This window comes from Atractosteus spatula, chromosome 4 (assembly GCF_055471065.1).
Source record: "Atractosteus spatula isolate fAtrSpa1 chromosome 4, fAtrSpa1.hap1, whole genome shotgun sequence".
NCBI lineage: Eukaryota > Metazoa > Chordata > Actinopteri > Semionotiformes > Lepisosteidae > Atractosteus > Atractosteus spatula.
Window position 1 is genome coordinate 4,598,890 of NC_142709.1, and position 12,727 is coordinate 4,611,616.

Consider the following 12,727-nt stretch of genomic DNA (forward strand, 5'->3'; position numbering starts at 1 on the left):
GGCTCTGTCAGTGAGTGGGGAAGGAGGGACAGGAGAGAAGCATTGCAGGCTCACCAGGGTTAATTGTCCTTTAATGGTTAACAGGTGTGTGCGCTGATCATGGAGGGGGATAGGGAGCGAGAGAGAAAGGGTAGCAGCAGCTACTGTAGTAGCCCATCTGGAACAGTGTGGGAACTTTCTCATTTGCATATGGGGTGAGTGAAATGGCATATATATATATATATTGATGAATGAAAAAAAAACATTTTAAAACCCTTTAATTAAAATAATTAAACATCCAATATAGCATAAACATGTTAATACGCAGTACAGCAAATAAATTACCTTTAAACAAATTTATAAACAGTGTATGTTTCATTCCGCCTCAACTGCATTGTTCCCTAATTAAACACCAAATGAAATACAAGGCAAATAACACAATTAATCAAATCACTTTGGTGCTGACTCTTATGATTGCAATAAGAGTACTTGACAATTCTCAGTGGAAAAGTGTGAGATGGTACGCAGAAGTTTCCACATGTGAGTGAAAGCAAAACGAGACTGAAGTGTGAAACAGAGCTACATTACTTTGACTCCACACTATTCATCTGTGGAAGGATCTTACCACATTATTTGCTCTTTAAGTAAGATAAGTTACATGTAACTCAAAAATGTGATCATGGGACCCATGTAAGGTACATAACCTGGGGAGTTAATGACTTTAGAAACTTTTAGCTTCAATTTAAAATCTATTTCAGTTTTTTCTTCCAATTTCAATTAACACCTGTAAATTTTCCATTCACACACTTTCATTTTTTTCTAATTTTAAACATCAACAGCAAAGTAACTTTCTGAAAATGGAGAATGCATTTAAAAAACATGTTGCAAGAACTGTGTTGCAAGCTTTAATTTGCATACTTCATACAGTAATTAAAACTCCTCAAGACTGCTAAAAACATATGTTCCATCCAGCAAACGTTCCTTTATACAGTATATATATACAGTACAGTAACAATCCCCACCCACAATGTAAATAAAAAGTCAGCACCCAAACTCTACGGGTTGAAAAACAATCCCAAAACAATCAAAAGACACAAAGATACATGAAGGATGCCTAGGTTATTGAGTTATTCTTAATATTAATGTTATTCAGAACCTGGGTCATCACGTTCGGGAACAATTCTTGAAAATGATAAGCAAAGGTGATTGAAACATTAAACACATACTTAACCCACACACTACTAGAGTTAAGAACAAAAAACCGAAGCACCTATTGATATAAGGAGTTTTCAGTATGCTAAGATTTTGAAATGAATAGTCAGACAGACTCACCTGCTGTAGTAGTTCCTCGCACCGAGTGTTGAACGTCTCCAGCTTCTCATTGATGAGCTCATCCAGAACCCTGCCATCTGTCAGAGTTTGGGCCAGCTCACGGATCTGATTGCGGTTGTCTTCTGGGTGCCGAAGACTGCTCTCCAAGGACTTGGGAGAGAAAAGTCAAGGAGCTCTTAAACACTGTCATGCCCTGCCTTTATCAGTGGCTCTATCTACAAATCTGTCACTCGAGATTGCTTGATTACATCATCTTGAAGTGGTACAGAGGTGATCAGGTGCATCTTTTATGCAATACAAAAGGCATTTAAACCTAGAATAAGCTTCTGCATTCTATGCCGCCCTTGAGGACTCGACTTGTGAAGTAGGTAACTAGTAATCACCTGAACGTGTACAAGGATTCTTTGGTTCAATAACATAAATATACAGATTAAAAAAACAACATGATTCATTAGTGATGTACAGACAGATACCTACTGTATCTTCTTCTTTTATGTATAAAAGGGTAATGTAATAACCTGATGCTACTGTACAGGTATTTGTCTTTTTTGCAATACTGTACATCTGCATAATTACAGTGACAGCTTTAAGTACTGTAATTCATGTGCCCTGTAAAGCCCACAAAGATTGGCTTAGAGGAGAACTGACAAATAGGTCTGAGACGGAAAAGGACTGCATTTAACTTGATCGCTTATATGCAGTTCTGCTACAGCTCAATTGCAGGTTCTGCAGGACTCACATCCAGTGCTTCGGAGATCTCCTCGGCACCCCCCTGAATGTTCTCTGCGGTCCTGAGCTTCAGCTCCAGCTCGTCCAGCCACCTGTTCTCTGCCTCCAGGTAAGACAGCAGCTCACACCAGCAGGCCCACACCTCCTGCGGAGAAACAACACACACTCTCAGTTAGGTGCCTTGTGAAAGCCATGTGGGAAGCTCTGGGCACAGAACTAAAAACATATTGACAGCCTATTAAACCCAAACGCCTTTATTTAACTCACCATACTGAGTCAAGATCCATCATGGATTGATAAATGCAACACACTTTAAAAAAGCAGGCTTAGGATCTTTAAGCCCCCATAAGTGCTTAAGGTCATTAATTTCCACGCATATTTATTATCGCATCTCCATCAGGCATCCCCAAGGGCACTTTCAGTTAGAGAAGCGAGGATGGGAATGGATCAGTACAATGATTCTGCAGTCTTTGGCCTTTGGACCAAACCTCAACGTTCACATAAGGCAAAAATCTAACCAAGGCTTGTATAAAAGTAGAGCCTTGAATGTACAGTAATTTCGTAATCTATATTTTATTTCTGGGGTGTAAAAATCTGTATGTTTCCGAGAATATTTGTGTTTTTCTTCCTTTTATTATTTTAAGACATTGATTGTACTGTACACATTTCCCTGGGCTCCAAACTTTCAAAGAATGCTAAATTCCAAGTATGTTTAATTCAGTATTTTTCTTCCATTTCAAATTATTTACTTTTTCTCATCATCACTTCAGTTTCCGGTTGAGGACTTTATGCCAAACATTTCCTTTCTAGACTGCGGTAAATATACTGTGCAACAGAAAAACGGCGTGGCAGCATTGTTGTTTCACAATTCTAGGGCACTGGGTCTAATTCTGAATGTACTGTACAGTAGGCACCTGTCTTTATGGAGTGTGACTATTCTCCTCATGTTCTCAGAGGGTTTCCACCAGGTAATCAGGTTTCCTCCTACTAACTTCAAAGGCATGCTGGGAGGTTAATTACCTACTCTAAATTGTCTGTCCCCCGAGAAAGGGCACTACGCACCTCATTAATTTGTCACTGCCCAATGTTCGAATTCAATTATGGGTTTCTACAATACATTATTTATTTTTTTGTGATAACACAACTACAGCTCAGTACAAGCAACAGATGATGTAAGAGGGATAAGCTTGTATTGGTTGGTCCATTCCATTCAGATTTCTGATTTCCAGCTTGTTTGCATCTTGAAAATACAATGAAAAAAAATACAATGCCTTCTCTTGAAAAGTATGCTAAAAATATCAGTGGGGGTGACATACTTAGTTGATATACTGTACTCTCATTCTTCTTGGATATCAGCAGAACTGGGGAGAGCACAAATAATCACCTGCATTCTATACAGTATGTCAAGGAATTATATTCACTAATTTACTAAGTGCAATAATAATAATATATCTGCCAAGTTTATCATCTGCTAACAACTGATAGTTAAGTTTTTTAACAATCTAACAAACTAGAGACGCAGGATGTCAGTAATTATTTCTACAAATCCGTAGACATCTTGAAAGATGGAAGGTACCAATACTTATACTGTACCTGCAGCTACATATCAAGTACTGTATATCAAATAATAAATCAGTATAATAAAAAAAATGTATACTATGCACATTATCTACATTATGTCAGAACAGAACAACATACAGTAGGATTGCTTTACTGTATGTGCACAACACTTTTTGAAAACTGCACAAAAAATATGAATTTCTTATTAATAATAAACATCACCTTAATGACCACATTTCATTTTTTGGAAGTGCATTTTTTGGAATAAAATAAGTATTCAAAACCTTACCTCAGAAGCAAAGGGAGGGCAAAATGCCCATGTAATTCTGTTTCTAGAGTGTGCAATTTAAAGGCAATCTACAGTATCTATAGAGCTCCAATCGTTCTTTAAGTTCTATTGCAACTGCAATAAAAGCACTGTAGTTGTGACACTACAAAATATTTTGAAAGTAATATAAACACATTAACAGAAACATACTGTATGTCCCAAATAGTAATATTTGGGAAAACATTTTCTTATTGTAATCACATTAAAAAATGATTTAATCTTACATTAAACACAATTGTAAAGCTGTCTTTAAAAAAAGAAACTGGATGCCGACTAGCATGATTTGATACTGTATGTCAACACTAATTCATTTGTTACATTTTTTAAAAAAATTGAGGGTTATCTGTTCAGGCATGCAAAAATATTGGTAAGGCTGAAACTTAAGGGAAGAAAAATGAACAATGTTCTAAATGTCAGTTTCTCATTATATCACAGCCTGTTTCCGGACTTTTAACCTCCATTTTTAAGCATTCTTTGTCAGAGAGCTATTTCTCAAAAGCTCTGCTTGTTTTTTCACCACCATACTGTAGCAGACATCTGTCTTCCCAGCTTCATGTGTTGCTCAGCTCATTGGTTTTATATCCACTCCCCTTGTCACTGATTGCACATGGACTCATGGGCAGCTTTCCAGGCAACAGATTTAAATGTCCACTTGTTACTCTAACCCATTAGAGAGAGCCCAGATATCTGACCAATACAACATAAATACTTTTCAGGTGATTAACTTAGATGTCTTTAATAATATTAATTGCATACACTTATATAGTGTTATTCTGGACACTTCACTCAAAGCGCTTTACAGGTAATGAGGACTTCCCTCCACCCCCACCAGTGTGCAGCCCCACCATAGTGCGCCAGTACACTCTCCACACACCAGCTCTCACTGGGGAGGAGAACAGAGAGATGAAGCCAGTTCAGAGATGGGGATTATTAGGAGGCCATGACTGGTAAGGGCCAGGGGGAAATTTGACCAGGACAATGCAGTAACACCCCTACTCTTTTCGAAAAAACGCCCTAGGATTTTTAATTCATAACCACAGAAAGTCAGGAACTCGGTTTTACGTCTCATCCAAAGGATGATCCGATGGATGGTGTAAAAATACTTAATATATTTAGAAATATACAGTATTAAGTATTTTTACACCAATAGCATAAAACCAGAGCATAAGTTCCTATGCATGTTAATATTGTCTGCATGTCATAGAATGTACAGTAAGTAGAAAATAGGGAGTCTGTAACTGTTATGCGGTTATCCCACTTCCACATGTCCTCTATGTGCTTAGGAATCACCTCCAAGGTTTTGCATTTCCCATCCAGCCTGCTGCAGAGTCTTTGGTAGTTGGAGGTCAGGACCTCCAGTTCCGATTTCAGAGCTTCGTGAGCTGCAGGCGGCGCTTTGGCAATGAAGCTGTTCACAGAGTCCGTGAGCAGCTTCACCTTCACTTCCTTCTGCTGCACCTCTTCTTTCGCCCTCTGAAAGAACAACAAAGACAATGAAGGCACACATACACGAACACCGTAACGTGTCCCGAACTGTCTTCTTCATGAGTCCTATCATTATATGTGAGCTCAGTGTAGTACAGCGTTTATTTTGGTATTTCCATCTACATTGTATCCCTAATTAAACAGTGTAATAGATCCATTGTATTTGTCTAAAAAACGACACCCTCAATGTTTCTAAATTTGTGGGCGACACTGACACAGAGATTAAGAAATCTGACAATATACAGGAGCTGAAGAGAATATTTTCTATTGTTACTGTAACATAAATACAAATTTCAGCCTTCACAAGGTCTTGTAGCTGGTGACGGATGATGAGTTGTAAGAGCTAATTAGCAGCAGAATTAGCGACATCTCCATTGTTATGACAGACCACCTGCATATTTAGCATATGGAAATATCCTTCCTCTCCGCAACAAGCCCTATTCAACCAGCAGGCAGTCCGGGTTCCACATGAGTGCAGTTGCCACCACTACACCCTGCCTTCATCACTTTAAAACATTCAGAAAATTAAAATCTTCATGCTTCTCTGTTAATGATTGCCTGTCAGGTAAAAGAAACTAATTATATCTCCCCTTGATAGAGTACGAAGCAGATGCGGAAGAGATGCTGGCTTGATTACGTGCTTGTATTTCCACAAAGGTCCTGACCAAATAAAAAAGACTTCCCATGGTCACGGGATTTCACCTTATTCGATGTAATGCCATCTAGGTTGGCAGAGACATACTGTGCAGTCAGAGACCACAATAATGCTTTATTTGAGCTACAGCATTTAAACCAGTATATCTGGAATTTTTACAAAATTAGTGTGTATAATGTCAAAATTTATAACATATTCTTATACTGTATATATTACAATACAATATTCTTTTTCTCTGATATTTCAGTTCAGAGGAATTTTTTGTTTGCATTGACTTATCATCAACTTATCCTATTTTTTCAAAAAAATACAAATAGACCTACATGCCAAAATTTAATCAGTACAGAAACAGCTGCATCTGCAAGTTTCTTCTTTTTTCATTTTAACATGGACTGACATTCACTTGATAGCCCAATATTTCTTTGTCCGGGCAAGTAAATGGGCTGAAATCTCATCTGTTAGTTTGAAATATGAAAGGGCACTTAGAAACAGATGGATAAGATCAACACAATACAAAGAAAAATGAGAGAAAGAACAGTAAAAAAATCTTTCTCATAAATCGGGGTTTCTATCATGTTGAGATTTTGTACGTCTTAATCTGCTAAGTACTGTACCTTCAGCTCCTCTACTGCCTTCTTAAGCTCTTCCGGTGTCTTGTACTCAAAGTCCCTCTCCAGAAAGTCCTCCTCAGCCTGTGTGATCCATTCCTGCATCTCCGAGAGGTCCTTCCTCAAGCTCACTGTCTTGTCCAGGCCGCCTTTCAGGGCAGCTTTTTTTGCATATGCCTTTAAAAGACAAAAGAGGATTCAATCATGGTGGTCTTCCAAAACAGGATTCCTCAGGTAGTCCCAAACTTAAAATGTGTAATTAGATTAAGGGAAAGGTAAATGACTGTTAAAGGGCATGGTAAGACAGATCACACAGTTCAGTAAGGCGACTCCACATGAAAACTCACATGGCAACAGTGTGCAATACAATAGAGTATGCAAGTATTTCCAACAAAGAGACTCCAAAGCAGCCCAACACAGTGAAGCCCATTATATACCCCAAACACTACTAATTAGACCCATGGGATTTCTAAACCCTTCATCAACTATTTATTAATCACCACCTAGTGAGCCTATTTACAAGTGAGAGGGACCCTTTTGCGGCCTCTAGTGGCAGCTCAGCTGTTATTACAGTCCCTCCAAGGACTATCCTGCAACACATGTACTGTACATACTGTACAGTGTTTCTTATAAAAATGGAAATATGTTACTCATATCTGTAAACTATCATTTAAGAACATTTTCCACTGCTATTTCTACTACAATGAACATGCTCATCAATAAATGTCTTTTATGGGCTATAAAAAATGAACAAATTTGCTTTAAAAACATTTGTGATATAGGGTGGTATCACCTAAAGTGATTTACACATTGTAGCAAAACCGCTCGGATCAAGACAAAATTAGAGAACTGCCAAAAATCCAAATGCACCCACTTTAGAAGAAGCAGGCTTGTCAGGCAGCAGAATACAGCTACCCACTGCTTTGTATAGTAGCTCAACGCCACCTTCATTCCTAAAGATGGGGTTTTCCCTCTGTACCTGTTTGCAGACATTGTCCCACTGCATATTGAGGTCAGAAATCTCTTTCTGCAACTTGCTGGCAAATGCCGGCTCTGCTTCCTTTCTCAGGGTCTGCCCCACATCGTTGATGCCATTCAGACTAGGCTGGATTGTGTTGATGTCATTTACCAAGGCCTAGAGAAAAGAGAAATTCAGAAAATATTTATTATTTGTCTAAATGGTTTTTTGAGTAAACCCTGACTGTATCTGACTAATACTGCAGATCACATTGTTTTTTGGCAGGTGACTGTTTTATTAGAATTCTTTGTTGGAAGGAGTAGTGCATGTTTTATTTACTATTGAGCGCTGCATTGATTTTCAAAACTTTATAGTGCCTTGTGTCGAGCTCCTGTAACAAATTACCAACTAACTAATTGCATTATTGATCGTAACACACCTCTGCAAAGAAGTCCATTGTTTATGGTGAAGATGGTCATCCTTTTTGTGTCTGTTTCTGTTTGACTTTGTGCAGTTAAGGTGAACTCACCGTGAATTGTCAGGGGATGTCAGGTGAAACAGAATTCTAAACAGACCTGGCTGTAATGAATAATTTGTCAAATTAGGTGAATGGATTCATTTTCTAGATAAGTATTATGAGTGTTTCTGCTGAATCTTTTAACATTAGAGACACACAAAATTTGTAGATGAGTTGAGATGCTGCCCTCTCTTCATCAGTGCCCCTTGCCCTGCCCCTATTGTCTGTGCATTTGGGCTGTTTTTAGATCAGGCTATTTGCTCACACCAATGTTGATTACTTGAATGATTGTTACTTTGATGCTGTAAATAAGGAACTATGCACTTTCAGTGTTTCTGCTGCAGAGCACACTTAATTCCCTGCAGCCATATATAGCCACTTACATCGCCAGCAGCCATATCACCCTGCAACTCAAAGCTGGCAGCCCACTGAAGCTCAGCAGGTGTGAGCTTGGTCAGTAAATCAATGGGAGACCACCAGGCAAGTTAAGGTTGCTGCTGGAAGAGGTGTTAGTGGGGCCAATAGGGGGCACTACACCCTGCAGTCTGTGTGGGTTCTAATGCCCCAGTATAGTGACGGGGACCTACAGATGAGACATAAAACTGAGGTCCTGACTCACTGTGGTCATTAAAAATCCCAGATTAAAGGTGTTAGCCTGGCATCCTGACCAAATTTCCCATTGGCCTTTACCAATCCTGGCCTCCTCATAACCCCCATCTATAAATTGGCTTAATCCCTCTGTTCTCCTCTACACTGATAGCTGGTGTGTGGGGACTGTATTGGTGCACTTTGGCTGCCCTCGCATCGTCCAGGTGGGGGCTGCACACTGGTGGTGGTGGAGGGGAGTCGCCATTTCCTCTTTGAGTGGAGTGTCCAGAAAGGCGTTAATTAAGTATAAGGAATTATTATTAATTATTACAGTAGTAAAGCAGCCTATGGCAGGATTGACTTTAAACTGTTATTGAGGTGTGGCTGGTCAGTCCACTTGTCCACTCTCTGTTACCTGGCAAATAAAATAATCTGTATCTGTGACGGTCATCAATATATTAAATACCATCCAAAGACCTACAGTATGTAATTTATGTTTGTCAATTGAATGATAAATAAATATCCATTATAATTTCTTGATTACATCTCTTAATGCTCACTATTGTATAGTTATGCTATTTACAGTATACTCCCTCAGCAAATGTTGTTCTTCCCATGCTGAGCAGAGGATCACTCTTGGGCTATCATAATCAGATTAACAGATTTGAGATTGTGGTATTAATCAGCCCATTTTGTACTGCAGTTTCCCAGGAAAACCGGGAGCCAACATCTATCAAGAATTGCGGGTGCTGTAGTTTGCTTACTCATTTTTTATTTACACAGAATCTCTGCAGCACAGCTCAGAATTGGCTCATTAATCACTTAATTGCTGCAAAATCTAAAGCTATAGATGTATACAGCACATGTTCAATATCATTCAAACCTCACTTCATTCACTTAACATAATGTGCTAAAAAAGAGACAAGAACAGCAGCTCCATCTGGAAATTAGGCAATTAAAAAAATCCTCAGTAAAAGAGCAAATTGAGCGCAACTTTTCAGGAAATACCCAAAATGCATTTTAGCTTTTTTTCTCATTATAAATGAAACCCTACTGCACATCTGTAATTGTTAAATACTTATTTAAAAGCTATCATGGCATCATAATGGTGGAGAAGTCTTTACTGTCACAATGAAATAGAACTATTACTGTATGGACAAAAACATCACAAAAAACATTAGCAAGGTAAGGTGATTTTTACCATAATTAAGCTTTTATGTGCTGTATTAGTGTCAAAATGAATGCCATGTATTGTAATTAAGAAACAGTGAAAGCCAATAAAAGACATTTTTTTAAATTTGTGAACAGAGGAAACAACTGACATTTATAATCCCCCCACTTAAAGTAACATGAAATCTCAGATGTTCGTTAGTGTTACTGGCACTGCAGGAGCACCTTCAGAAACATACAGTACACAGATTGAAAGTAGCAAAAATGCTTAATTGAGAGCAAGACGTACTAGCTTCTTCCCTTCAAGGTTTTTACAGATACAACACATTCATTAAAGCTATAAACTGATCAGTCTTTACTATTCTACAGTATCTCCGAAGCACAGAAGTAAGACAATCATTATGGTATGGGTAATAAAAGAGTATCTGCTGGAGATTACTCTGATATCCTATGTTTCCAACCTCCAGCCCTCAAATTAACTGCATGGCTTACTAAGGGAGCACATGGACTTTGCGGCTTCCCTTTAATACCCTATGTTCATGCTAAACCAGAGAAAATACATCAAGTTGTTCAAATCAGAGAATTTTAGAATCGGTCTATGGATTACACATGGCTAAGTAGAAGTGACATTTTCCTCTAAAGCAATGAGTTGAGTATCTGAAATTCAGCAGAATTAGAACCTATGTAAAATCTTGTCATTCATTTTAAATGCATGAAAAGCATTGCATGTACCTGTACTTCACAATCTTCAGTAATTGGGGACTACAGTAGTTATCAACGGTGGTGACAGGAAAGACACATGGCAGTAACACACAGGGCTGCAATTTTAGAAAAGGAGCTGAAAGTCTTGCCCCTCACCGTGCACTGTTCTAGCTGCTTCTCCAGGGCCTCCGAATCTCCCAGTGCAGGCCACTCTTCATTCAGGAACACATCAACCTCTGCCATCCATTTCTTCAGGGTCTTGGTGTCATTCTGAGAAACAAAGGGCAGGCTTACAGAAATAAAGCACGGCTCACACATAATCATGATATACTGTACATGCTCACTTAAACACAACTTTGGATGCCAACTAAAGGAGTCCCTTTGGCCCCCTTTGCTCATTAGGTAGTTTACTAGCAAAGTAAGCTGGAAGAGACTTTGGGATTCAACCAACTGAACAGGAAGCCAATTTCCCACCACAACAAATTCCATTTTATTTTTCTACTGTGACACTGTTGCCTTGTTACTTAGTCAAAGATTTAATATACCCACATTCTTGCTATTCTTCTTTGAACTCTTTCTAAGCTTATAACATCCCTTTTTTTGCATATTGAGGTACCGAAAGTGAACACAGCGTTTCAAAAGAAGATTTACTAGCATTTTGCAAAGCTTGGGCACAAATTCCTTTGATTTAAATTCCAATTCAAATATCAAAGATGTTGTAAACCTAGATGTTTAAAAGCTAATTCTTCAGAAGGAGTCATTTGTTCTGCTGAATCAGTAACACGCCATTTTCTATGTCACTTGTTTGAACATCAGCTCTGCTTCTGGATAGCTGGATCTGCTGTGGCCAGGGCCTGTTCTGGTCTGGGCACACACCATTCGCACTCTATACTGTTTTGTGTACACTACACTGTCTGTACGTCGAGTACGTGACTTCCCCATATCACAACCACCATTTCACTAGTGGGTATGAGTCAGAGCCCAGAGTTTTTCCTTCAGTCTGTCAGTGCTCCGGTCCACAGCTGTGGTTGCACACATCAATCACTGGAGATGCTGCCCCTGTGTGATTCCCTGTGACTCTGGACTACAGCCCTTTCTGGATCTGAGGAAGTTCTTACGCCTCTACTAATGTGTGCTTAATCTCCCTATAGGGCATGTTGACTAGTTCCTCTACTTCTGCTAAATCCGTCTAGCAGTAGAGATTAGCTAGCTGGATTTCAAGACCAGGGATCTTAAACTTGAGGTGCCGAAACAGCTGATGCATTCGCAGATAACCCCTCCCTAGATGTCACTATCTGGAAAACCAATCAGCCTGCAATGGCTTTTAACTGCTGTTTTTTAGTACCTCTTTTTAAACATTTATTTAACTTTTCTGTAAGGATTTAGCTAATTTAATGCTCAAGTGATGTATCCTTTTTTTCTATGTTATACAGAAAATGTGGAGGTCATATAAGGATGTATAGCATGGTATGTTTTTAGTATATTACTGTATTAAAATTAATAATTATTAGTATATGGCTGGTTAAAAGAACATGCTCTATAAATGTGTTAAGACAAGTGTAAGTCATTTTTAGCCAAACAGTATATTACAGTAATGTATACAAAGTATTACAGTATTTTAGACAGTTATGCATTTGACATAATTTACATTAATTTACATTAAGACAGTGCTAAAAAAAAATCCTGACTATAGCAGATGACATAAGATTAGATTTGGTGACTACCTCAAACCTAATGTAATGCATTCAATTGGGGGGTTTCAGGTTAGATGACTTGTGGGTATTACAAAAATAAACAGTAACAATAATAAAATCAGCACAGCATTCCCCAAGTGATAACTCCACAGCAATACGCAAGAGCAGATCATGTGAAGCTGCAGCTCATTAGCATCAAACCAGCAATTATCAGTAACCAGTGAAAAATGATCACTTAGACAATTAGCTATTGACTCTGCTGTTGAGAAGAACAAAGCACTTTTGCCTGACATGATAAATGTAATAAGTTTCAAACCCCTGCATTAGCAGGGGTGCCAGGATTTAAATTAGTGCTGTTTAGAAATTTAATAGCGTACGTAATACCAGCTTGTGAAGTGAGCCACAGCACCAAACGGTACACA

At 38.6% G+C, this 12,727-nt stretch overlaps 1 protein-coding gene across 9 annotated transcripts in view; it reads right to left on the reverse strand.

Annotated features, from left to right (window-relative positions):
• The window catches only part of dmd (dystrophin), a 721,300-nt gene that overhangs the window by 409,078 nt on the left and 299,495 nt on the right, over positions 1–12,727 (reverse strand). For all 9 annotated transcript variants that reach the window (XM_088914984.1, XM_088914986.1, XM_088914981.1 and 6 more), the window contains 6 exons: positions 10,768–10,881; positions 7,656–7,811; positions 6,683–6,853; positions 5,219–5,401; positions 2,051–2,185; positions 1,312–1,461 (listed from right to left, as the gene is read on the reverse strand). In XM_088914984.1, the coding sequence (XP_088771110.1) occupies positions 1,312–1,461; positions 2,051–2,185; positions 5,219–5,401; positions 6,683–6,853; positions 7,656–7,811; positions 10,768–10,881 (909 nt within the window). The remainder of the gene's footprint in view (positions 1–1,311; positions 1,462–2,050; positions 2,186–5,218; positions 5,402–6,682; positions 6,854–7,655; positions 7,812–10,767; positions 10,882–12,727) is intronic.